Source organism: Garra rufa, chromosome 19 (assembly GCF_049309525.1).
Source record: "Garra rufa chromosome 19, GarRuf1.0, whole genome shotgun sequence".
Taxonomy (NCBI): Eukaryota; Metazoa; Chordata; class Actinopteri; order Cypriniformes; family Cyprinidae; genus Garra; species Garra rufa.
In genome coordinates this window covers 7,316,234-7,343,167 of record NC_133379.1, presented here as the reverse complement: position 1 = coordinate 7,343,167, position 26,934 = coordinate 7,316,234, and the positions used below count along the sequence as shown (strand labels likewise).

Here is a 26,934-nt window from a genome sequence, read left to right as displayed (position 1 = left end):
GAGCAATTCCTCTGTCAAAATAAGTGATCGTATCTGTGTTTGAAGCGTCCGATGCCCATATGTACAGTCGTGGCCAAAAGTTTTGAGAATGACAGTTTTTTGCAAAGTTTGCTGCTAAACTGCTTTTAGATGTTTGTTTCAGTTGTTTCTGTGATGTACTGAAATATAATTACAAGCACTTTATACGTTTCAAAGGCTTTTATCGACAATTACATGTCAGTATTTGCAGTGTTGGCCCTTATTTTTCAGGACCTCTGCAATTCGACTGGGCATGCTCTCAATCAACTTCTGGGCCAAATCCTGACTGATAGCAACCCATTCTATCATAATCACAGTTTGTCAGAATTAGTGGGTTTTTGTTTGTCCACCCACCTCTTGAGGATTGACCACAAGTTCTCGATTGGATTAAGATCTAGGGAGTTTCCAGGTCATGGACCCAAAATTTCAACGTTTGGGTCCCCGAGCCACTTAGTTATCACTTTTGCCTTATGGCACGGTGCTCCATCGTGCTGGGAAATGCATTGTTCTTCACCGAACTGTTGTTGGATTGTTGGAAGAAGTTGCTGTCGGGAAGAGGCTTCATCGGAGAATATGACTTTGCCCCAGTCCTCAGCAGGCCATTCGCCATACTTTTTGCAGAAGATCAATCTGTCCCTGATGTTTTTTTGTTTGTTTTTTGGAGAGAAGGCTTCTTTGCTGCCCTTCTTGACACCAGGCCATCTTCCAAAAGTCTTTGCCTCACTGTGCGTGCAGATGCGCTCACACCTGCCTGCTGCCATTCCTGAGCAAGCTCTGCACTGGTGGCACTCCGATCCTCTTTAGGAGACGATCCTGGCGCTTGCTGGACTTTCTTGGACGCCCTGAAGCCGCCTTAACAAGAATTGAACCTCTTTCCTTGAAGTTCTTGGTGATCCTATAAATTGTTGATTTAGGTGCAATCTTAGTAGCCACAATATCCTTGCCTGTGAAGCCATTTTTATGCAACGCAATGATGGCTGCACGCGTTTCTTTGCAGGTCACCATGGTTAACAGTGGAAGAACAATGATTTCAAGCATCACCCTCCTTTTAACATGTCAAGTCTGCCATTCTAACCCAATCAGCCTGACATAATGATCTCCAGTCTTGTGCTCGTCTACATTCTCACCTGAGTTAACAAGACGATTACTGAAATGATCTCAGCAGGTCCTTTAATGACAGCAATGAAATGCAGTGGAAAGTTTTTTAGGGATTAAGTTAATTTTCATGGCAAAGAAGGACTATGCAATTCATCTGATCACTCTTCATAACATTCTGGAGTATATGCAAATTGCTATTATAAAAACTTAAGCAACAACTTTTCCAATTTCCAATATTTATGTAATTCTCAAAACTTTTGGCCACGACTGTATATTAACACCACTGTCATTAACACAATCATTTTTATACTCTACAAACTGTATATTGTATCCCGTAATCTTAACCATTCTCAAAAATCATTGTTTAAAATATGTTTTCCTCATGTGGACAAAAAATGTATAGTATACATAATCAATACCAGGACACCTACATGCACTTACTGCATGAGACTGGTGCAATGGTTATATTTAGAATGGAATACTAGTTTACCAGCTCACTACATACTGAATTTACACATTATACTACCTACTATGTGAATATATATTGCCCCAGAAGGACCCGTTACTGCAGCTGGTCTCTCTTCAAAAGGCGTCAGGCTGCTGGAAGCTGGACGCCACACTGGCTGATGCATTTGAGATAACGGAGGACGAGCTGACCAATCAGAAACCAGCACAGGTGAGAGATGTGATCAAATAATAAGACAGCAGTGATTGTGTCCAGGGTCCAGTAACAAATGAAGTGGATGATGATTTGTCTACAGGTGGATGGGTCAGTATGGGCCACTCTCCTGGCTCTGATCTGGTTATACGGCTGTAAAATAGATGGCAGTTTGTGGCCATGAAGGCAGCGTCATGGATTGGCTCTCAGAAAGGTGAGATCTCCATTCCAGACCACATTCATTCAGTCAGCGTTCATCAAGAGACGTTGGAGCAAATATCTTCAGTTCTGTCACACACTGATGATTTAAGTGTTTGTGTGTTTTAGTGGTCGATCTGTGTGTGTGTGTGTGTGTGTGTGTGTACCTGGTATTCATCACGTTGTGGGGACCAAATGTCCCCACAAGGATAGGAATACCAGTAGATTTTGACCTTGTGGGGACATTTCCCAGGTCCCCATGAGGAAACAGGCTTATAAATCATGCACAATGAGTTTTTTTGATGAAGTAAAAGTGTGCACAATCTCCTGTGAGGGCTAGGTTTAGGTGTAGGGTAGGTGTAGGGTCATAGAAAGTACGGTTTGTACAGTATAAAAACCATTACGCCTATGGAATTTCCCCATAAAACATGTAAACCCAACATGTGTGTGTGTGTGTGTGTGTGTGTGTGTGTGTGTGTGTGTGTGTGTGTGTGTGTGTGGGGGGGGGGGGGGGTTCAGGTGACCAAAGAGACTAAGAATCTAAAGACGTCAGTATTTTTACATCCTGATCCATCAAAAGACCAAAGAACTATTAGTATTTCATTAACCATTACTGTCAGGGTTTCATTAAATTTGTATTCTTTATTAGTTTAAATCAACACCATATTATTATACAGAATATTTTAAAACTCATTGTGTTCTGAAATGAAATTATGATCAGATTAAATGAACCCTTTTGCTGTTTCTTATAGTTGTGTTTGTGTGTGTGTATCAGTGTTTATCTGGAGCTGTTGGACCGGTCTTTATTCAATGAGGATATTTTCACACAGCCAAAGAATGGTTAAAATGGTTACTTTATTGAAATTTGGGTGACAACACAATGCTGAGACTACTATTAAAGTAAAAAAAAGAATCTTACCAAGTTTTCCTGCAATAATAAAACCAAACACACCTTAAAATAGTCCATAGAGCTAATATTTGAATTCCATATCATGATGTCCCTATATTTCAACATACATTTCATTTAGATAAAGTATGCTAGCTACTACAACAGCTATTGATATAACCAGGAGAGATCAATAATAATGAACATCTTTGTATTACCATCTTTTAAAGGTTTTACATATGAATATATTTAAAGTAATACAATTTTGTGATTTTTCATATCATATTCTCTTTGTTCCACAATGGTCCATGAGTAAGCAGCATCTCAATGAGGTACGAAGTCAACAGGCACGTCCTGTAAATAAGTTTAATTAAACCAGTTTCTCATTTTTACTTACCTGTGTTTTTCTTTTTTAGCTTCTACTTACCTCAGATTGAAATTTGGCATTGTGGTTCTGTGAGTATTGTTGAAACTTGTATGATACATAGTTTGTAATGTTTCCCATGTCTGAACTGCTTTGGTTTAAAGCTAAATTACTAAATGAAAATATTAATTTCAAGTTTTGTTATTTATTTCAGATTAAAGCTTGTAGACCAATGGGTACCAATGACAGCACCCTCTATGGCTGCTATAACAGGAACTTCTGGCAGCAGGACAGATGATTATTGGCAACCTTGAGCCCTTGGGTCTGGACAGACACGGCAGCAAGCCTGGAGAGTAAGGTTGCTGAGACTGGTATCTCTAGGACTGAGATGGTCTTGGGTCTGTGAATCATTGGGCCAGCCATGACCAGAATGAATGGCATTTAGAGAGAGAGCTTTAGGCAGCCATGACAAGAACCTCTCAACTGGCAGTGGCAGGGGAGCTCTGGGAGCTCTGGCATTGTGGAGCTGAAGACAGAGAGCTCTGGCATTGGAACAGCTGTGGTAGGAACCTCAGGAATGGAGTGGCCATGATGGGACAAACAAAAAGAGACAACCAAAAGAAGTATGTACATGTATACAATATGTACACATACCTCCGGAAGCAGTACCGCCAGACGCTAATACTGCTACCTCAAGCCAAGGCGCAAGACGCTTCACGTGGCTTGCCTGCCCCGCAAGACGCAAAGGCGAGAGGAGGGATGTCAGCCCGCAAGACGCTAAGCTGCATGAGAGACACCAACTGGAGTGGTCTTATGAGACGACCTGAAACAACAGAAAAAACAACAGGTTTGACCTTTTGGTTCCTTCCCGTAATATTTTTTTGAGCTGATCTCAGGTTCACTACCTTAAACCAGTTGTGGGACATGATTCGCCCCAGGCCAAGTCGCCGACTTGGCTTCTCGTGGAGGAGAGCCCTGAGGAGGTGACAGCATTCTGTGCAGGAAGACGGGAAGGACGTTTGGTAACCTTACACTTGACATCTGCTCTATTTGATTGCTATTCTATTTGATAAGCTGTAAGATGTTTTACATGTGTTAGTTATTTTTGTGATGAAGATCTCACCTTTTGACAGGCCGGGTTTGGACCACTGCTTGTACTCCAGCAGGAAGAGGTCGTAGTCACAAGGCAAGCGTCCACACAGCAGTGTGAACATCACGACCCCTAGTGACCAGACCGTCGCTGGCCCGCCGTAGTACTTCCGCATGCGGTGGTACTCTGGAGGGGAGTACGCTGCTGTGCCTGGAGGAGAGCAGAGTTTGTATAATGTGTAAGTTTGCTTTTGGACAGGAGAAATGATCCATATCTATTAGGATAGAGGAAATGAATTATATCATACATACCACAGTATGACCAGTACGGTGTCCTCCTCAGAATGTCCCCACATCCGAAGTCAATCAGCTTGACTTCAGATGTCTCCCTGTTTATCAGGAGGTTCTGGAGTTTGACGTCACGGTGGAGCACTCCGCGGAGGTAGCACATGTTTGCAGCGTGAGCCACCTGCCGCATGATCTTCCTTGTTGTTTCTTCGTCGAGGCTTCCACCCTGACGCCTGATGAACTCCAGCAGATTCTCACAGGGAGAGGGACATTCGAGGACCATGACGAAGTGGTCAGGGTGGTCCGTCCAGTCCAGCAGCCTGATGATCTCTGGCACGCTGGGACCCTTGTTTGCCAGGATGGTGAGGGCGATCTCTTTTGGAAGGGGGTTTGGATGATCGGGCTAAAGGAGTTGAGTTTTTATGATGGTTACATGAGGGTGGTTTCCCAAATAGGGACTTGTGTTAATGTTAATATTAGATGTTGGATGTTGCTTATATAGTGCAATGTACTTACAATGACAATACATTCTGTGTTTGTGGTCTTAGTGACATATTTCAAAGCCACCTGTTGAACAAAACAAAAAACTTCATTTAAGAAATGCAAACAGGGTTAAGAATATAGGATGAGGAAAAGACAAGGCAAACATTTACTCTCTTGTTAATGCATTATTTATATTTACTTACTTTAAGATCATCATCCAAACGTCTCCCTTCATACACCACGCCGAATCCACCTTTCCCCAGCTGATCACCAATGGTGTAGCGGCTGAAGATGTAGTCTATTAAAAAAATAAATCAACCTGGACTTGTGATGTTTCAGGCAGTATTCACAATAAAACTTACTCAAAACTTTTTTCATGTAATTATACATGTAATTAATGGATATTTCAAGTTTGAACACACATTAGTACGTATAGACATAAAACAGTAATGTTTTTAACATGTCACGGAATAAAGATCTAATCATGGCCTTGAAGTGGATTTCAGTACAACATTTAGTACATTTTGATATTGTGTTTGATCATAGTAGTTTTTATATGATCAAAGTAGAGCTGTTTAGAAACAACACATTTTCATAACATGGTTGTGTGATTTACCATCACTACTTCTTCCAGCCCATGCCACCTTCCTCTTCTCTCCCTCATCCTGCTGCTGCTCCACCTCTCCCTGACCTGAGCTGCTCTTTGGAGGCTGTTTTTTGGCAGCTCGGAAGAAAGAGCGAAGCCTCCGCCACCACTTCTTACTCTTTCTTTTCTCCTCAGCTCTCCCTGCCTCCTTCCTCTCCTCCTTCTCCTCCTCCTTCCTCTCCTTCTCCTCACTTCCCTCCTCTCCTTCTCCTCTTCCCTCCTCTTCTCCTACTCCTCCTATCTCCTCTCCTTCTCCTCCTTCTTTTCCCTCCTTTCCTACTCCTACTCCTCCTACCTCCTCTCCTCCTCCTCCAGCATCAACAGGGGTCTCATCGCGGGGAGGAGGATGTTGAACCGCGGTGTTGGTGCTGGGTTTTGGGGGTGTACTAAGATGTTGATCGTACACCTCGCCAACTGTCATCGGTCTTACTTTGGTAACTCGCTGTCCCATCGCTGTGAAAACACTGAACACTACAAGAATATCAGAATGTCATAGCTTAAGATAACATCTGTATTGCAAGCTGTATCGTATAACGTTATGTACCGTAATTGTTTTTTAGGGTTGGCATAACAACGCAGCGTCATTGCCATAGAAACCAACGCACATTACGTAAACTGAACGAGGCTTTTCAAAACTCTAATGATTCTCAGTCCTATATCAATAAAACATGATAGAAAATAAATTACATTAAATTATTATTATTATTTATTTATTGCATTTAAATATATTTATAATGTATGTATAGACCTATAGGTTTTAAAGCAAAAACATTATTTCATTATTAGTAGCAATTGTTGTGTTGCTGTTTTTAAATTCAATAAATATATTCGGTATAAAGATTAATGAATGCATACAATTTTATACTTTTTAGGCCATATGACAACACAAAATCTCTGGTCAACATGTCTTTATTTATTTATTTATTTATTTATTCATTTATTCATTAGCTGTCAGTGTTTGTCATGTTGTTAGTTTCTCCAGTAGAGGGCGTCTATGCAACGTATAATACGTTCAGGGTTTTTTTTTATTTTATTAAAGAAGAATAATTGAGCATTACAAAAATATTGAAATATAAATCCAGATACACAGAATATAATAGCAATCTTAAATTGTATAACAGTGAATAAGAGGAGAAAAAACAGATAAACTAAATCAACTAATACTACATAGAAAAAATCATCAAAACATCAATAAATTAAAAAAAATCAAACCTAGAAACAACTAAACAATAGTTAAAAATTTCTTCCTTTTCCCTTAAGACATATTCAAATGTTATAGCAGGGAAACATAACCAGAAAAAAATACAGTCTGGTGGAGGGAAGTCGTAAACCTCCATTTCCTTGCAAATGATATTAAATTAAGAAAAACTAAGTTAAATAGATTAAATAAAACGTTTTTAACGTAAATGAATACATTTAATGGAAGAATCAGCCGTATGTTTAGAAGCTGCATAGAAAGTTTTCACTCCTACTCTGTACTTAATATTCATGAGCCAAACCTCAATTTAAATAACGTGAGGCGTCAGAACACAACGCAGAGTTAACGGTGTCTCTGATTGTGTTTCAAACAGAAATCGTCTCTCAAAACATAGATTTGCTCATTTAATGACTCTAACTGAACTTCGGTCTTCTCTCCGAGAAAAACGTGCCAGATTTCACCTGTTTACTATCACTATTTCCTAAATTAAAACTTTTTTAATCTGTGTGAGAGCTGAGGTGTTCAGGCAAGTTAGTCGATTTTAACCGAAAGAATGCTCTTTCTTTCAAGAAGTGCATTTTACATAAATGTCATATGGAGCATATGTCCCGTTCTCCCTTGTTCACCAAATTATAATCATACATCTATACGTTCATGTTCTTAAGAGAGTGTCATTTTAAATATAGAGTGTCTAATACAATCTTTTTTTTTTTAAATCAGAGCTGTATGAGATATACGGTATTTATTTCTATCTGGTCTTCTAGAGAGAAATTGTGTCACAGACACGGATCTGCACTTTCTATTTTAGCTATTGCACATGAACTTGTTAGTGGCCTTGATTTTGAAGATGTTATACACCAGTTTGCACAGTTAAAGTCCAGAAAAAAGCCATTGTAAGATGTGTTTGCCAAATGAAGGCATTTCAAATTCAAACATGCACTTCCTCATTATTTAGGACTAAAGTTGTGTGTTTTGCCAGATTATATAGCATTTATTTGATCTTGTCTTCTTCAGAGAACTTGTTTTGTGTAGTGTATTTATGTAGCACTAAAATGTTTAACTGGTTAATTGTGCTATAATATGTTGTTGTTCTATTTTAAAACAAGTTAAATGAGCTTAGGATCAAAATGTTTATGATCAAATAGTGATACTGCATTTTATTTTTATTTTTTTCCTTGAGGTGCCAGCTTTATGAAAATACTGTAAATTGTTGTGGAGGGATAACTGGCAGATTTCAAATTGTTTGTGTTGGACTAATAACTTGATTGCATTGTCTTCTGTGATAGCTCTATCAATTCCATACATTTCTATTGGGAATAAGTGTTGTTAAATAAACAATGGTTTGAAAGTGGTTGCTTATCTATTCATTTTTTGTGAAAATGGATACTTCCCTCCCTCTCAATGTAGTGGGTCAATTTTACCAGATTATACAGATGCTGATGTGTTTTGTTTTCATAGCATCATATGTGAGTGAATGTCTTTGATAGGGGACATAGTAGTGCATTTGTAGTTCTATGAGCATTTAAATATTTGTAAATCAAAATATGATGAAAGTTAGGATTTGAAGTATTGAGTATATTTACTGTATATTATATTAATATATTTGATATATGACCATATTATGGTGATGATGGGGCCCTTGAATATTGTTGCCCAGGGTACAACAAAGTGTTAATCTGGCCCTGCTTACGGCGCTTGCGTATACTACGGCAGAGCGCGTTCACATGTAACGAGTCGAATGCTAAACTCGTGCTCATGACAGAAGGAAGTGACTGTGTATCAAAGGTAAAAAATGATACTGTTTCTTGCAAAAACCGATCGTTTCGTGTCTTAGGACATCAATGTATTGTCACAAGCCGCAGGGTGTAATTTGGATTTGTCTGTGCATGTTTTTACTTTTAAAGGTCTGGTGCAAATCTATGTCCATTATTTGGCTGACAGACTGCACCGGTTTTCGTTAAAAATCTTCGTCGCTCTGACTACGTCACCTTCTTCATTGCTCTGATTGGTTGTAGGGCTATTGCGTGGAGCAGGAGTTTGAAAGACAACCGTTTATCCCACCCCTCCGGTTGAGCCCTGTCTGTGGAGAGTGCCCAGACCCTACATTTATGTGGGTCTGGCTTGTCAGGCTAGTTTAAATCCAGTTAAACGTATGATTTCAAAATAGTTGTCAGGTGACAGTTTACATTTGTAAACTGAGTAAGTGTTACTCGTCCTAATTGCATTTTTACTAGTAACAATTCAATTACAGAGCTCTACAATTCAATATTTACTAGTAACAATTCAATTAGAGAGCTCTACAAATTAATTTCTACTAGTCAAAAAACACATTGAAGATATGTTTAATTGTAGAAGCATGTAATTGAATTAAATAGCTCTCTAATTCAGTTCTTACTAATAACAATTGAATCAGAGAGCTCTTTAATTGGCATTGTTACTAGTAAAAATTGTATTATAGAGCTCTGTAATTGAATTGTTACTAGTAAAAATGCAATTACGACGAGTAACGCTTCCCTAATGCTAAAATGGCTTCCCATACCTGAGGCAAGACCAGCCAATGCGCATGCACAGTAATAAGCATGTTATGACTGCGCATACCCATTGGCTGGTCTAGCTTGAAAAATAAGCCTTTTAAGTGCTATTTGAGCATAAGAAACAACATTAATGGGGCAGTTCATTTCAGATTTTGTTGCTGATTTGAAACATGTAATTTAATTGCGAGATGAGCTGGAGAGATTTCAGGATTCCCCCATGCATTTAGATAGGACTTGGTCTTGTGTGAGCTGTCCGGAGGCGTTGCAACTATGGCCAATGAAAAACAGCAAGACGCCACACAATAACCAAAGACAAAAATCTGTATTTCTGAATCTACCGCACACAAAAAAACAGCGCAACCAATGTAGTCTGATTCCACAATAAATGCGTTCTTTTTTGTGAATAAAACAAATCAGTGTAGTTACTGACTTGTAGTAAAAGACAGACTTTAAGCATTAGTGCTCTGATTGTGGGTGCTCTGTTTACCCCTCCTCTCCAAATAAATAATGACCAAAACCTTTGTGTTCTAGTGTTATTACTTTTCAATTCCATGTAATTATTTTTAAACAAAACAAATTTAAGATAGATTTAAAGGAACCGTATTTAAGAAATTTATTTCAGTTAATCATAAAATGGCCCTGACTTGTCACTAGACATTAAGAAATCATGTTCATTTCAAATACTGACAACAGTGGTCCGGCCAGGATATTGTCATTTAAAAGTGAAACTTGCAGCCCACAACTGATGTTCCTGTTGCTTAGCCAAGCGGCAACCTCCCGCTCTCTCTGTTGAAACCAACACGGAAGTGACTTAAACTGCAATTCATCAACTGGCCGCTAGAGACTAGCTGCAAAAGGGAGTCAGTCCCATTGACTCCCTATGTTAAAATGCCCAACTTTGCAGCAGAAAAAAGTAGGTTTACAGCCTGGTTCAAAAAATGGTTTTGGTCTGTATAGCTAGTTTTGCCCTTCATGTCAACTGTGAGGGGGGTGAATTTTTTTATAACTCATCCGTTTAAGTTATATTAAGCCTTAAAGTTCAGCATAATTAAGGGCGTAGCCACTTGAGTGACAGGGGGATTGCCGCTGCTGTCACCACTGTCGCGCTAGGCGGGCGTGGTTTCAGCAACCAGCTCCACCCACGTCCCGCCTCTTTGCCCATTTTTGATTATCCGGGAGTGACGCGATTCCAAGATGGCGACGGCCGACTCCCGCCCACTATGAGCTTCAAAATAGCGCTTCAGAATCCTACGGGTGACGTCACGGATACTACGTCCATATTTTTTTACTGTCTATGAGCTTAGCTGGCAACCTCGAGTCAGGGGGGGAGGGGATACACCGTTCTACAGTATTTTGAAAGTGATTGCAGTACCAGTTTTGGCCACAATCCTACATGTTCTTTTTTTTTTTTTTTTTGACATTTTTCAAAAATGTCACTGAGGATAAAATTATTTTAAAACATAAAATTACTTAAAAGTATTCAAAGTTCAATTATGCAGTAACTGACAAATAAGCACAAGTCAACCTGCCGTACCAAACAAGACCAAAAGACAATATCCTTGTCTGTAAAGCCATTTTTATGCAACGCAATGATGGCTGCACGCATTTCTTTGCAGGTCACCATGGTTAACAATGGAAGAACAATGATTTCAAGCATCACCCTCCTTTTAACATGTCAAGTCTGCCATTCTAACCCAATCAGCCTGACATAATGATCTCCAGTCTTGTGCTCGTCTACATTCTCACCTGAGTTAACAAGACGATTACTGAAATGATCTCAGCAGGTCCTTTATTGACAGCAATGAAATGAAATGGAAAGTTTTTTTCGGGATTAAGTTAGTTTTCATGGCAAAGAAGGACTATGCAATTCATCTGATCACTCTTCGTAACATTCTGGAGTATATGCAAATTGCTATTATAAAAACTTAAGCAACAACTTTTCCAATTTCCAATATTTATGTAATTCTCAAAACTTTTGGCCACGACTGTATATTAACACCACTGTCATTAACACAATCATTTTTATACTCTACAAATTGTATATTGTATCCCGTAACCTTAACCATTGTCAAAAATCATTGTTTAAAATATGTTTTCCTCATGTGGACAAAAAATGTATAGTATACATAATCAATACCAGGACACCTACATGCACTTACTGCATGAGACTGGTGCAATGGTTATATTTAGAATGGAATACTAGTTTACCAGCTCACTACATACTGAATTTACACATTATACTACCTACTATGTGAATATATATTGCCCCAGAAGGACCCGTTACTGCAGCTGGACTCTCTTCAAAAGGCGTCAGGCTGCTGGAAGCTGGACGCCACACTGGCTGATGCATTTGAGATAACGGAGGACGAGCTGACCAATCAGAAACCAGCACAGGTGAGAGATGTGATCAAATAATAAGACAGCAGTGATTGTGTCCAGGGTCCAGTAACAAATGAAGTGGATGATGATTTGTCTACAGGTGGATGGGTCAGTATGGGCCACTCTCCTGGCTCTGATCTGGTTATACGGCTGTAAAATAGAGCAGCAGGTGGAGTGGCAGTTTGTGGCCATGAAGGCAGCGTCATGGATTGGCTCTCAGAAAGGTGAGATCTCCATTCCAGACCACATTCATTCAGTCAGCGTTCGTCAAGAGACGTTGGAGCAAATATCTTCAGTTCTCTGTCACACACTGATGATTTAAGTGTTTGTGTGTTTTAGTGGTCGATCTGTCCTTGTGTGTGTGTGTGTGTGTGTGTGTGTGTACCTGGTATTCATCACGTTGTGGGGACCAAATGTCCCCACAAGGATAGGAATACCAGTAGATTTTGACCTTGTGGGGACATTTCTCAGGTCCCCATGAGGAAACAGGCTTATAAATCATGCACAATGAGTTTTTTTGAGGAAGTAAAAGTGTGCACAATCTCCTGTGAGGGCTAGGTTTAGGTGTAGGGTAGGTGTAGGGCCATAGAAAGTACGGTTTGTACAGTATAAAAACCATTACGCCTATGGAATGTCCCCATAAAACATGTAAACCCAACATGTGTGTGTGTGTGTGTGTGTGTGTGTGTGTGTGTGTGTGTGTGTGTGTGTGTGTGTGTGTGTGTGTGTGTGTGTGTGTGTGTGTGTGTGTGTGTATCAGTGTTTATCTGAAGCTGTTGGACCGGTCTTTATTCAATGAGGATATTTTCACACAGCCAAAGAATGGTTAAAATGGTTACTTTATTGAAATTTGGGTGACAACACAATGCTGAGACTACTATTAAAGTAAAAAAAAGAAGAATCTTACCAAGTTTTCCTGCAATAATAAAACCAAACACCTTACAATAGTCCATAGAGCTAATATTTGAATTCCATATCATGATGTCCCTATATTTCAACATACATTTAATTTAGATAAAGTATGCTAGCTACTACAACAGTTATTGATATAACCAGGAGAGATCAATAATGATGAACGTCTTTGTATTACCATCTTTTAAAGGTTGACATATTAATATATTTAAAGGAATACAATTTTGTGATTTTTCATATCATATTCTCTTTGTTCCACAATGGTCCATGAGTAAGCAGCATCTCAATGAGGTACGAAGTCAACAGGCACGTCCTGTAAATAAGTTTAATTAAACCAGTTTCTCATTTTTACTTACCTGTGTTTTTCTTTTTTAGCTTCTACTTACCTCAGATTGAAATTTGGCATTGTGGTTCTGTGAGTATTGTTGAAACTTGTATGATACATAGTTTGTAATGTTTCCCATGTCTGAACTGCTTTGGTTTAAAGCTAAATTACTAAATGAAAATATTAATTTCAAGTTTTGTTATTTATTTCAGATTAAAGCTTGTAGACCAATGGGTACCAATGACAGCACCCTCTATGGCTGCTATAACAGGAACTTCTGGCAGCAGGACAGATGATTATTGGCAACCTTGAGCCCTTGGGTCTGGACAGACACGGCAGCAAGCCTGGAGAGTAAGGTTGCTGAGACTGGTATCTCTAGGACTGAGATGGTCTTGGGTCTGTGAATCATTGGGCCAGCCATGACCAGAATGAATGGCATTTAGAGAGAGCGCTTTAGGCAGCCATGACAAGAACCTCTCAACTGGCAGTGGCAGGGGAGCTCTGGGAGCTCTGGCATTGTGGAGCTGAAGACAGAGAGCTCTGGCATTGGCACAGCTGTGGTAGGAACCTCAGGAATGGAGTGGCCATGATGGGACAAACAAAAAGAGACAACCAAAAGAAGTATGTACATGTATACAATATGTACACATACCTCCGGAAGCAGTACCGCCAGACGCTAATACTGCTACCTCAAGCCAAGGCGCAAGACGCTTCACGTGGCTTGCCTGCCCCGCAAGACGCAAAGGCGAGAGGAGGGATGTCAGCCCGCAAGACGCTAAGCTGCATGAGAGACACCAACTGGAGTGGTCTTATGAGACGACCTGAAACAACAGAAAAAACAACAGGTTTGACCTTTTGGTTCCTTCCCGTAATATTTTTTTGAGCTGATCTCAGGTTCACTACCTTAAACCAGTTGTGGGACATGATTCGCCCCAGGCCAAGTCGCCGACTTGGCTTCTCGTGGAGGAGAGCCCTGAGGAGGTGACAGCATTCTGTGCAGGAAGACGGGAAGGACGTTTGGTAACCTTACACTTGACATCTGCTCTATTTGATTGCTATTCTATTTGATAAGCTGTAAGATGTTTTACATGTGTTAGTTATTTTTGTGATGAAGATCTCACCTTTTGACAGGCCGGGTTTGGACCACTGCTTGTACTCCAGCAGGAAGAGGTCGTAGTCACAAGGCAAGCGTCCACACAGCAGTGTGAACATCACGACCCCTAGTGACCAGACCGTCGCTGGCCCGCCGTAGTACTTCCGCATGCGGTGGTACTCTGGAGGGGAGTACGCTGCTGTGCCTGGAGGAGAGCAGAGTTTGTATAATGTGTAAGTTTGCTTTTGGACAGGAGAAATGATCCATATCTATTAGGATAGAGGAAATGAATTATATCATACATACCACAGTATGACCAGTACGGTGTCCTCCTCAGAATGTCCCCACATCCGAAGTCAATCAGCTTGACTTCAGATGTCTCCCTGTTTATCAGGAGGTTCTGGAGTTTGACGTCACGGTGGAGCACTCCGCGGAGGTAGCACATGTTTGCAGCGTGAGCCACCTGCCGCATGATCTTCCTTGTTGTTTCTTCGTCGAGGCTTCCACCCTGACGCCTGATGAACTCCAGCAGATTCTCACAGGGAGAGGGACATTCGAGGACCATGACGAAGTGGTCAGGGTGGTCCGTCCAGTCCAGCAGCCTGATGATCTCTGGCACGCTGGGACCCTTGTTTGCCAGGATGGTGAGGGCGATCTCTTTTGGAAGGGGGTTTGGATGATCGGGCTAAAGGAGTTGAGTTTTTATGATGGTTACATGAGGGTGGTTTCCCAAATAGGGACTTGTGTTAATGTTAATATTAGATGTTGGATGTTGTTTATATAGTGCAATGTACTTACAATGACAATACATTCTGTGTTTGTGGTCTTAGTGACATATTTCAAAGCCACCTGTTGAACAAAACAAAAAACTTCATTTAAGAAATGCAAACAGGGTTAAGAATATAGGATGAGGAAAAGACAAGGCAAACATTTACTCTCTTGTTAATGCATTATTTATATTTACTTACTTTAAGATCATCATCCAAACGTCTCCCTTCATACACCACGCCGAAGCCACCTTTCCCCAGCTGATCACCAATGGTGTAGCGGCTGAAGATGTAGTCTATTAAAAAAATAAATCAACCTGGACTTGTGATGTGTCAGGCAGTATTCACAATAAAACTTACTCAAAACTTTTTTCATGTAATTATACATGTAATTAATGGATATTTCAAGTTTGAACACACATTAGTACGTATAGACATAAAACAGTAATGTTTTTAACATGTCACGGAATAAAGATCTAATCATGGCCTTGAAGTGGATTTTAGTACAACATTTAGTACATTTTGATATTGTGTTTGATCATAGTAGTTTTTATATGATCAAAGTAGAGCTGTTTAGAAACAACACATTTTCATAACATGGTTGTGTGATTTACCATCACTACTTCTTCCAGCCCATGCCACCTTCCTCTTCTCTCCCTCATCCTGCTGCTGCTCCACCTCTCCCTGACCTGAGCTGCTCTTTGGAGGCTGTTTTTTGGCAGCTCGGAAGAAAGAGCGAAGCCTCCGCCACCACTTCTTACTCTTTCTTTTCTCCTCAGCTCTCCCTGCCTCCTTCCTCTCCTCCTTCTCCTCCTCCTTCCTCTCTTTCTCCTCACCCCCTTCCTCTCCTTCTCGTCTTCCCTCCTCTTCTCCTACTCCTCCTATCTCCTCTCCTTCTCCTCCTTCTTTTCCCTCCTTTCCTACTCCTACTCCTCCTACCTCCTCTCCTCCTCCTCCAGCATCAACAGGGGTCTCATCGCGGGGAGGAGGATGTTGAACCGCGGTGTTGGTGCCGGGTTTTGGGGGTGTACTAAGATGTTGATCGTACACCTCGCCAACTGTCATCGGTCTTACTTTGGTAGCTCGCTGTCCCATCGCTGTGAAAACACTGAACACTACAATAATATCAGAATGTCATAGCTTAAGACAACATCTGTATTGCAAGCTGTATCGTATAACGTTATGTACCGTAATTGTTTTTTTAGGGTTGGCATAACAACGCAGCGTCATTGCCATAGAAACCAACGCACATTACGTAAACTGAACGAGGCTTTTCAAAACTCTAATGATTCCCGTTCAGTCCTATATCAATAAAACATGATAGAAAATAAATTACATTAAATTATTATTATTATTATTTTGCATTTAAATATATTTATAATGTATGTATAGACCTATAGGTTTTAAAGCAAAAACATTTCATTATTAGTAGCAATTGTTGTGTTGCTGTTTTTAAATTCAATAAATTTATTCGGTATAAAGATTAATGAATGCATACAATTTTATACTTTTTAGGCCATATGACAACACAAAATCTCTGGTCAACATGTCTTTATTTATTTATTTATTCATTAGCTGTCAGTGTTTGTCATGTTGTTAGTTTCTCCAGTAGAGGGCGTCTATGCAACGTATAATACGTTCAGGGTTTTTTTTTTATTAAAGAAGAATAATTGAGCATTACAAAAATATTGAAATATAAATCCAGATACACAGAATAAAATAGCAATCTTAAATTGTATAACAGTGAATAAGAGGAGAAAAAACAGATGAACTAAATCAACTAATACTACATAGAAAAAAAATACATCAATAAATTAAAAAATCAAACCTAGAAACAACTAAACAATAGTTCAAAATTTCTTCCTTTTCCCTTAAGACATATTCAAATGTTATAGCAGGGAAACATAACCAGAAAAAAATTCCTCCATGAATATGTTCAGATTTGGATTACAGTCTGGTGGAGTGAAGTCGTAAACCTCCATTTCCTTGCAAATGATATTAAATTAAGAAAAACTAGTTAAATAGGTGAAATAAAACGTTTTTAACGTAAATGAATACATTTAATGGAAGAATCAGCCGTATGTTTAGAAGCTGCCACCGGCCCAACTTTACTATACCATAGTAAAAGTACATTTCCGGCTGAAGTAAACTTTTCATTTCAGTTTTTAGTATTCATTTAAAATGAGACAAATCTGCTATTATTTTAATCTCCAATTTGTTATTTATCAGTTTAGATAGTTTATTAATGCTTCGCAAACCAGCAGAAGACACTAACCTGTATTATATTCCAGTGGCGCAGATGGGGAGCGTTGTAACACTGTGTGACAATATGCCCCGCTGTTATTAAACTATGCTATTCTATGACATTAGCGATGCAATTTACACTACTTACTTCTGAACATTAAACATTGATTGTCAGCCTTTATTCACCTGTTTCTTATCAAAATCCTTAGAAGTTATTATTTCAAGAAATGTAAAGCATTTGGTTCGTTTATGTGTGTGGTGTTCTATGAGAGCTGTGTGTGGAGGGAGGAGAGTGTTTTTCTGAATGTCCAAATGTGTTTCATTTATTTGTCCACATTGTTTTGAACTACTGTGCAGCTGTGTGTTGCGATCAGGGCCGTTCAAAGCATTGTTGCGAATGCGATGCATTGTCAAACTTTTTTTTTAAACGTCATTACTTCATTTGAAAAAGTCAACACATTTATTTTACTGACAAAATATTTTAGTTTGTTGTGTATATTTTTTTTCATTTGATCAGATAACATTTTAAGCTGTCATATGGTCGTGTTACAACGTGCCCCTCAGATGTTACAATGTAGCCCACCTACGGGGCATGATGTCACGTTTCACTTCCTTTTTTTTTAGGTAAATAACGAAAAACGTATACGCTGTAAATATAAAACAAAGCGATATATTTGTACTAGACAAGTGTGAAAATAATGTGGGTAAAAATTGTACTCTGAACCCCAAGTGGATTTACATAATCCGCGAAATTCAAAAAGTGTCAGCTCTCTCCTATGTGGGAGTATTTGGTCGCTATCCGCGGAGAATTTAGTAACGTCAATGATTCTAATAAGCTCAGGCCGGTCGCGTTCGCCTCGCGCCCACTCAATTTGTGATCCGCTGTGTAAATCCTTCGGCCGGCCAACCGGGAAATGTCCCGGTCGTCCCGATTGCCACTCCGCCCCTGATTGACTCTAACGGAACTTCGGTTTTCTCTCCGAGAAAAACGTGCCAGGCCCAGGTATGATTTCACCCGTTTACTATCACTATTTCCTAAATTAAAACTTTTTTAATCTGTGTGAGACCTGAGGTGTTCAGGCAAGTTAGTCGATTTTAACCGAAAGAATGCTCTTTCTTTCAAGAAGTGCATTTTTCATAAATGTCATATGGAGCATAGGCCTATGTCCCGTTCTCCCTTGTTCACCAAATTATAATCATACATCTATACGTTCATGTTCTTAAGAGAGTGTCATTTTAAATATAGAGTGTCGAATACAATCTTTTTTTAATCAGAGCTGTATTAGATATATCTGTTTTTGTGATGTTGTTCTGTTGGTTTGTGTGACTCAGTGGAGGTTGGGGTTCAGGATCATGTAGCCACAGTCTCCTCCACTCTGCAGAATGTGAATGAAGAAGAGCGCCCCCTGGAGGCCTTGTTCGTCTTCCCTCTGCCTGCTGATGCTGCTGTCTGCCACTTCAGTGCCAAGATCGGAAAGCAGGAGATTGTGGTGCAGGACAGAGAAAGCGTGAGTCCAAATATAAACCACAGCTCAGTTGCATATATTTTTTACTGTGCATCACATAATAAAATTGTATCCTGCAGGCGAGAAATCTGTATGATGACACTGTGAGTTCAGGTCAGCAAGCGTTTCTGTTGGAAGAGAGTACAGACAGTCCTGATGTGTTCAGACTGGGTGTCTGTCGGCGCCGGGTTGCGCTTCTGTCTGCTGGCTGCCTCTGTCTTTGCAGTCAGAGTGTTGAGTACTATCAGGACACAATGGATCAGGCTCTGAAGAGAGTGAAGGAAATGCAAGCAGACATTGGCGGCACAAATATTTTAAATATCTAAAACACAACTACAGTCAGCGCTGTAACCCCAAATACCCCAGACAGGTACAACAATGTGCACCTGAATGTTACACTGTACTAATGTAATGGATCTTAGTCAAAGATTTAATATTGTTTTGCTCTTCAGCTGTTCATCTTCACTGATGGAGAGGTGGGAAACACTAAAGAGGTGCTGGACCTGGTGAAAAGTCACGCTCACTCTCACAGGTGAAGGTCTGCTGGGTTTGATCTGTCCATCTTTCATATCTTCATCACTAACAGTAATAGAGTTTATTGTGTCTTCAGGTGTTTCTCATTCGGGATTGGTGAGGGTGTAAGTGCTGCCCTCATCACAGGAATGGCCAGGGAGGGATCTGGTCACGCTCAGTTTATCACAGCTTTACTTTGGGCTGTATGCGGTTGATGTCTGTCCACTGGATTTTACAGCCACAGATGTTTCCTAGTCAAATGTCTCAGTGGTTTCTCTTTCTCTTCAAACTATATTAGGTGATGTAGGTTTGCACTGCAGCCTGCTGTGGTTAATATCTCTGTGGATTGGACCCTTTCTGATGGCGATACTGTTAAATAAGGTAAAACACTCACTTCTTACGTTTCCCTGTTAAAAGTGACCTCCACGTCAGCACCGCTTCGCAATTCAAATCTGTGAGAAACTGGTTTAGGCCCAAACAGCATAACTATCTTCATAAAGTAATTAGGGTTGGGCGACATGGCCTAAAAAAAATCCCCGATTTTTTCACAAAAAATCCCCCCACTTAAAATTAATCGGCAAATGACAAAGAAATTGTTCAAAACAAGTTTTTACTATTTAGTTTTGATTTTCCCTTCTGGGATTTGATCTGGATTTCCCCCTTGGGGTTAAAGTGCAATCAGAAACAACAGGCCAAAAAGACATTGGCCTTTTGCCATTGTACACAGTGAAAATGTAACATAACGTAACTTGAAATGAAACATAAAACATAAAATTATTTGAGCCTTTTTGATTAATTTTCTTTAAACATTTGGTTTCAAACTCAAAGAGTGAACACAATTTTGAAGGATAAGCCGTGCCAAAATGAAAGATCTATCATATTTTACAAAAAGAACCAAATGTTTAAGACATATAGTGTTCTAAAGAAACGGGGCAAACTGAATTTGGTTTCATCATAAAGCGTAACAAATGTTAACACAATTTTAAAGTATCAGTTCACCACAAAATGGAAATTATGTCTTTAAACACAAGTTTAACATCTTGCAATTCAGTAGATAGGAGGTAGTTCTGATAAAGTGCAAACAAACATTAAATATCAGTGCATGAGAGCATAGAGTGCTTATGTGTTGTGCTGTTGTTAGTTTGAACATTCTTCTTTTTTCTAAACATTCTTAGCCAGGAAGACAAGTCTGTCTACTACCTCTGGCTAAATGTAATCATAATGTATATCATTATGATTATTCATGCCAATTTTGTGGACAGATTAATGCACATGCACAGAGTGCACGCACTCTCTCTCTCTCACACACACACACACACACACACACACACACAGCATGTATACCATTATGATTGATATAACGCATTAATTGCATGATACATTAATTAGGCTGCTCATGGGTCTTTTGCAAATGGGAAAATATATAACTTAAATGCATACCCATTAGACTCTTACCTATACAGTAGCAGTGTGCAATCTGTGTCCAAAGCACTGGAGGTAGGGCCACTCATTGTCTTTCAGAGCTTTGATCATATTGGTGCCGCTGTCTTTAGTCATACAGATAAGTTGTGGTGGAGAAAACGACACCCCTTCCAGCTCCCTAACGATCATTTGGCGTGTGCTGTTATATAGCTGAGGCAAGGCAACTTCAGAAAAACGTTTGCGGCTTGGTAGCACATACCTGGGGTCCAAAACTTTCAGCATGTGAATGAACCCCGACTTCTCCACAATACATATGGGCACCACATCCTTTGCAATACACAGTGCTACAGCATCCGTGATCGCTTTCCCATTTTTATTATAGCGGATACAATTTGTGAATGTTTCTACAACTGTAGGTTGTTTTTTTGGCGGGTATGCTTGTGCTGAAACCGATTTTCATTCAAGCAAATCGATGTAAACTACACATTTAAGTTAATTGATAAAATCGATTTATTACCCAGCCCTAAAAGTAATATTATCCTATATAACCCAGGTAAAAAAAAAAAAAAAGTGCACTAAAATACACTTTAAGTATACTTAGTAAACTTTTCAGTAATGTACTAAAAGTGCTCTATTTTCGCACACTAATTTTGTACTTAATGTACTAAAAAATAGTATTAAGTATATATTAAGATAAACTTAAGACCATTTAAGTGTACTCAACTGTGCTATTTTGAGACACCCTGAAATTGAACTAAAATGTGCTTTTAACATACTATATCTGTATTTTAAAAAATATATATTTAGTTACAACTAGAAATACACTTTAAACATTTATAAATATATTTAAGAATAGTTTAAAGTATAATAGTAATATATTTAAAAAAATATACAAAATGTGAAAAAAGTGTGCTAAAATACACTAAGTACACTAAGTATACTTTTTAGTACTGTACTAAAAGTGTACTATATCTGTATTTAAAAAAACTATATATAGTAACAAATACACTTGAACCCTACTTTTAAACATTTATAAGTATATTTATGACTAATTGAAAGTATTACAGTAGTATATATACCATGAGAGACCATGTAAATAATAGATTCAGTATGCAGTGTAGAGAGCTTCATTAATTAAACGCAAGTTTGGGAGATCGCGATGAACTAAGACAAGTGACAGTTTTTAATAATTATAAAGGGAGTTTGCAAAAGTAAAACTGAATTTATACAACAGTTTTATAAATTTTTTATTTTATACAAATCTTAATATTAAGTGACTTACAAATTAGGAATACTACACAATTAACATACATAATTACAATTATAAAGCGTAGAAATTTAGCTGACAAATATTCACATCGTTTTAAAACGGGTTTAAAGGGAGCTAAGGCAGACAACAACACAACCCTTATGAAAATTAACCGTGGTTTTACTAAACATAAAACCAAAAACCATGGTTACCACTGGCTGGCATTCACTTGAGCCTTTAGCAGTGTGCTTTTAGAGTTCCTCTGAAAGCCTCCACCTTCCCCAGCTCCACCTGTATAGATCTGCTATGGGTTGTTTTATATGCTATTTGTGCAGCAGCAGTACGTCTTAAATATTCACAGCACCATATCGCCATATGCTTTGGTAGTAGCAGGTTCCTGTACTTGCTTGGAGCTAGGCCTGCACGATTAATTGTTTGTAAACCGTAATCGCGATTTGAATGGGTGCGATTTTCAAATCGCAAGAGCTGAAATTATTTTGATGGACTATCAAATATGGTAACAAGCATAAACATAGTTTTTGACAGTTCGCTTCATGTGCATATTATGTCTTCATTCGTATATTACGTTTGATGCAGAGTTTAACCAATAGGGGGCATTTTAACACTGCATGTACTGACTGAACAAGCAAATAAAGTTAACATCATTTGGAAAAGATGAGCAGGATCAGCGGCTCAACTTCCCAACAAGGTGTGTCTGCAGAAGAGCAATTTTCTTTTTTTGGATTTCGACGTACTGATGTACTTCAAAGGCAAGTACTTTGTAAAAAGTGCCGAACGTCTGTGTCGACCTCACGGGGCAACACAACCAACCTGTATTAACACCTGCAGAAGTATCACAGACGACTCTATGATGAATGCATGGCCAAAAGGCCCACCTATGAACACATTTCATCACAACCACCGCGACTGACATCCAAGCAAACTTCAAATGCTCAAGCACACTCTATGACAAATCTTCACGAAGGTACGGTGAAATAACAGATGCCATAACAAGTTACCTGGCTAAAGATATGATGCAGATTAACATTGTCACAAAAGATGGTTTTAAGAATCTTATCCTAACGCACGATAAAAGATATCACATTCCTTCTCATGCGTTCTTCATGAGAAGTAAAGAGTCGTTGTTTACAAACGTTTACAAACGTCATACTTTCCCACTGACCATACTGGAGAAAACATCGCTTCTTCTTTTGAAAGATGCTCTAGCTGGCTGGGGTCTGAACGAAGAAGGCCAGGTGTGCATCTCTACTGACAATACGCCAACATAATAAGGGCAGTGGAAATAAATGGATGGACTAGGCTGCAATGTTTTGGTCACAGACTCCATCTTGCTATTGTTAAGTGTTCATAATATACATATCATAATTGGGAAATATTCAAATACAATACATAATCATATTGTAATAATTTGTAATAATATTTGTAAAAAGAAGTTTGTATATATGTATATACTGTAAAAAAAAAGTTGATTGTAGGCTCATTCACATCTTATTAACTAATGCTAACTGAGATAATTGCATTCTAAGCTTTTTATAATGGTGTATTTTCAGAAAACGCACTGAAAGATGACAGTGTGCAGCGAGCAGTAGGAGTTTGCAAGAAGCTGGTCAGTCAATTCTCCCACAGCTGGAAGAAAAGAATGGCATTGACTTCAGCCCAAAAAGAGCTGAATCTGCCAGAGCACTCATTAATTACAGAGTGCCCAACAAGATGGGGAACCAAAGGAAAAATGATTGCAAGGGTTCTGGAGCAGTGTAAAGCTCTGAATCATGTGCTGTCTGGAGACAAGAAATGGCACGACATAGAGGTGTTAGAATCCATCCACTCTGCATCCACTCCAGGGCCCTCATTTATCAATGGTGCGTACGGACAGATTTGTGCGTAGTGAGTGCGTAAGAACAATTTCACGCAAAGTGTGGGATTCACCAAGTTGTACTTATGCGTAGAAATGTGTGTAAATATAAGCACACCTCTGAGCATGCTTACGCAGATAATCTAGTGGTAGAATAGCGACACTACACATAAAAAGCGTTTAAGATCACATTAAGCTTTAAGCAATCCACATACGTCCTGTGTTTCCTTTAAAACACTCAATTTATAATTTGTCTAGTTTTAAACACGATGCTTAATTGGTGTGAAACCCTATAAAAGACAGATGTGAAATATATTTGTCTCAGTGCAATGGCTTATCTTGCGTTATTGGAAGACTTGGCAAACAATGCGCTCCGCAGAGAGCGCGTTTTCCAAGATCGCGCTGATCTGCTTGGCGAGAGCACAGAGTGGCTTCTAAGTATTATTGCAGTGAGGAAAAAACACAATCACGTATTTCTTAAAGTGAAGTGTTGTCAACCATATATGGTTAATTGGAGGCGTTTCCGAATGCTAATGACCATGAATGTGAACGAGCATGGTACTTACGCACGTGGTATTTATCAACAATGATTGCTTACTCATGTGCGTAAGAACTGCTTGCGCACGTTTGATAAATGCGGATTTTCTTGTACTTAGGCACATTCTAAATTTCATTCGTTGGACAAAATATAGAACCTTTTCTACGCACTGTTGATAAATGAGGGCCCAGGGGCCTGATGTATCAACGCTGCGTACGCACAAAAACTTTGCGTACGCCACATTTCACACTCACGTTTGGATTTACTAACGATGAAATTAACGTGAGAATGTGCGTTGATCCACGCCAACTCCATGGCTGCATCCGAAATCGCATACTTCCATACTATTTAGTAGGCAAAAAGCAGTAGGCGAAGAAAAAGTATGCATGAAATCTCAAACACCACAAAAGAGTAGGCGAGATTTACCAGGATGAAGCACTATTTCTCGCGAGATTCAGGCGTACGTATACCTAAGTATCGTTCGAATATGCCTACTTACCTACTATATAGTAGGCGAAATGGGTACGTGAGAAGAGTAACCACAAAAGAGTAAGCGAGAGATCCCCGGATGCCTACTGCGTCCCGCCCAGATTTCGAAGTGCCGATCGAGGGATACTTTTCTACTTTTCTATCCCAGAAGCCCACGGGAGATCAATAGCCTACGTCATCATCGAACGTGATGGAGAACAGCAACAAGGGTGTTTTCAAAAGTGAGTAACCTTACGCTGTTCCTTGTGTCACAATCGCGCAGAACAAACTGTTAAATCGCTTAAGGTGTAACATTATAGTATATTTGTGACTGTTCTGTAAAAACATGTTTCATATGTATAGCAAAGAGGGGAGATCCAGTAAACACACGTATATCTCCAAAGTGAATGTACATAACCATATACATCTGAAAGACCATTGTTAAATGTCTACAGTATTTAATATGTGACAGAAAAAGTTCGCAAACAATTGCAGATGAGCACGTAATAGACATCTGAGTGTTGTGTGCTGTTACAGTAGAATTCACTGTTGTCAACACCGTTTACTTTATATGAATGGAATGTAAATAAACGCATGTACATATAGTAACTAAACATAACTGATCTTTTGTATTAATATAAATAAATAGAGGAGCATTTGTGTTGGATAAAATGCGAATGTAAATGCAGTGTTGAGCACATGAATCACAGAGGTGACTTGAAACTTTTCTGGATGTTACAGGGACAGGGACGTGATGGACGGCAGAGACAGGTGAAGGTGGACACGCTGGTCAGCTGCTTCATCAGAATAAAGATGCAGAATTGGCACAGCTGTTGATGGCAGTTGTTATTTACAGGCTGTGAACACATGATTGTTAGAACAATTACTTTGAATAAAGCTTTGTTTTATGTGTCTTTGACTTGTACTTATTTAACATCAAGGTTACTTTTATTTATTCTTTTACAAATTTATTCGTGTTTCTTGTTTGTCAGTTAATAAAATATAGCATTAATTCATTACTTGACTGAGAATTGAGATGTATTCACATTGACTGCATAGTCATGAATATGTCATGCATATGGCGTATAAAAAAGTGCATGTAGTTCATTTTACTAAAAATATAATTAATTAGTGGTTAGCATTTATCAGTATTATTGTTCATAAGAGTTGGTGTTGTCTAGCAATGCATTCCGAGGTCATCTTTAATTTCTAAGTAATACTTAATTCTTTCGAGTGTAAAATCAAAAGTCTTCTCCAAAGACGTGATCTTCCAGCAGCTGATTGACGTCTCCTTTGTGCAGATATTACAAACATTGCAAACAAGGAGGGCAACGTACTAGGTAGGGTTGTCGTGATGCCATTGGGTGTTCTGTGCACCCGTCTCCTTTATTTTATTTTATTATCACTGCAGGGGCCTCATTTATAAAGACTTGCGTAGAAACCATCCTTGATTTTATCTAAGAACTTTTCTGATTTGATCGTAAGAGCGATTCAGAGAAACGAACGTACCACGAAATCCATGCGTACGCCAGTCATTCGGTTATAAATCACAAATGATCGTGGAATAGTGTGCAGCTGAATGTTCCGCCGTCGAAACGCCCCTGCTTAATTAATTAACATATAAAATGAGCTCATTCCTAAAGCAAAAACTCTGTGACAATGGCAAGTAAAAAGGAGCGCAAGAAATCAAATTATAGTGAGGCTGAACTATCTGCAATACCAGGCATTACCACAAGGAAACGGTCGTACGCCAAGCTGGAATCTGACGTGGAGATAAGTACTTTTCCACGTCAAAGACGGTTTTTATAAATCTGTACTTTGACGTGGATTTGATCGTACGAACACTCTAAGATCAAATCAGTGCGTAAGAAAGTTTTATAAATGAGGCCCCAGAACTTATAAGTACATACAACCGCAGGAAAAGGCTGTTTTATCAGTAAAAAATAATGACAGAAAAAAACTGTAAAGGGTTTGCGTACATGTGATTCTCTACACGTGAAAAAAAGATTAAATATCTTTAAATTATCGTAATATTCATTTAATCATAATGCATTAAAATTGCATGTGTTGTTTTTTGTTATTTATAATCCTCGGGGATGAAACAAGAGAAATCCCACAATAAAAAGGAAAACAAAGGAGATTTCAAGCCAGTTTTGGGTGTGGATAAACAATTTTGCACATAAATA

At 39.0% G+C, this 26,934-nt stretch overlaps 2 protein-coding genes and 1 long non-coding RNA gene across 3 annotated transcripts; 1 reads left to right on the top strand and 2 right to left on the bottom strand.

Moving 5' to 3' along the window:
* Positions 1-3,914: 3,914 nt before the first annotated feature.
* Positions 3,915-6,179, bottom strand: LOC141291942 (serine/threonine-protein kinase pim-1-like). Its single transcript, XM_073823938.1, has 7 exons — positions 5,699-6,179; positions 5,286-5,380; positions 5,116-5,166; positions 4,624-5,002; positions 4,346-4,522; positions 4,128-4,216; positions 3,915-4,004 (listed from the first exon to the last, which is right to left on the bottom strand). The coding sequence occupies exons 1-7, from the start codon at positions 6,177-6,179 to the stop codon at positions 3,915-3,917; spliced, it is 1,362 nt and encodes a 453-aa protein (XP_073680039.1).
* Positions 6,180-13,766: 7,587 nt separating this feature from the next.
* Positions 13,767-16,161, bottom strand: LOC141291941 (serine/threonine-protein kinase pim-1-like). The gene is made up of 7 exons (XM_073823937.1): positions 15,551-16,161; positions 15,138-15,232; positions 14,968-15,018; positions 14,476-14,854; positions 14,198-14,374; positions 13,980-14,068; positions 13,767-13,856 (listed from the first exon to the last, which is right to left on the bottom strand). Exons 1-7 carry the CDS (start codon positions 16,029-16,031, stop codon positions 13,767-13,769), a joined length of 1,362 nt encoding a protein of 453 aa, XP_073680038.1. The 5' UTR covers positions 16,032-16,161.
* Positions 16,162-24,609: 8,448 nt separating this feature from the next.
* LOC141291894 (uncharacterized) lies at positions 24,610-25,662 on the top strand. The gene is made up of 2 exons (XR_012340409.1): positions 24,610-24,990; positions 25,490-25,662. It is a non-coding gene; the product is annotated as an uncharacterized lncRNA (long non-coding RNA).
* The last annotated feature ends 1,272 nt before the right edge of the window (positions 25,663-26,934 follow it).

Coding starts and splice junctions, on each gene's coding strand:
- LOC141291942 (XM_073823938.1), bottom strand. CDS start 6,179: ATGGGACAGCGAGTTACCAAAGTAAGACCGATGACAGTTGGCGAGGTG. Junction 4,217..4,345: donor CAAACCCGGCCTGTCAAAAG/GTGAGATCTTCA, acceptor CTTCCTGCACAG/AATGCTGTCACCTCCTCAGG. Junction 4,005..4,127: donor TGTCCCACAACTGGTTTAAG/GTAGTGAACCTG, acceptor TCTCTCATGCAG/CTTAGCGTCTTGCGGGCTGA.
- LOC141291941 (XM_073823937.1), bottom strand. CDS start 16,031: ATGGGACAGCGAGCTACCAAAGTAAGACCGATGACAGTTGGCGAGGTG. Junction 15,019..15,137: donor GTTTGGATGATGATCTTAAA/GTAAGTAAATAT, acceptor TTTGTTCAACAG/GTGGCTTTGAAATATGTCAC. Junction 14,855..14,967: donor ACACAGAATGTATTGTCATT/GTAAGTACATTG, acceptor CAACTCCTTTAG/CCCGATCATCCAAACCCCCT.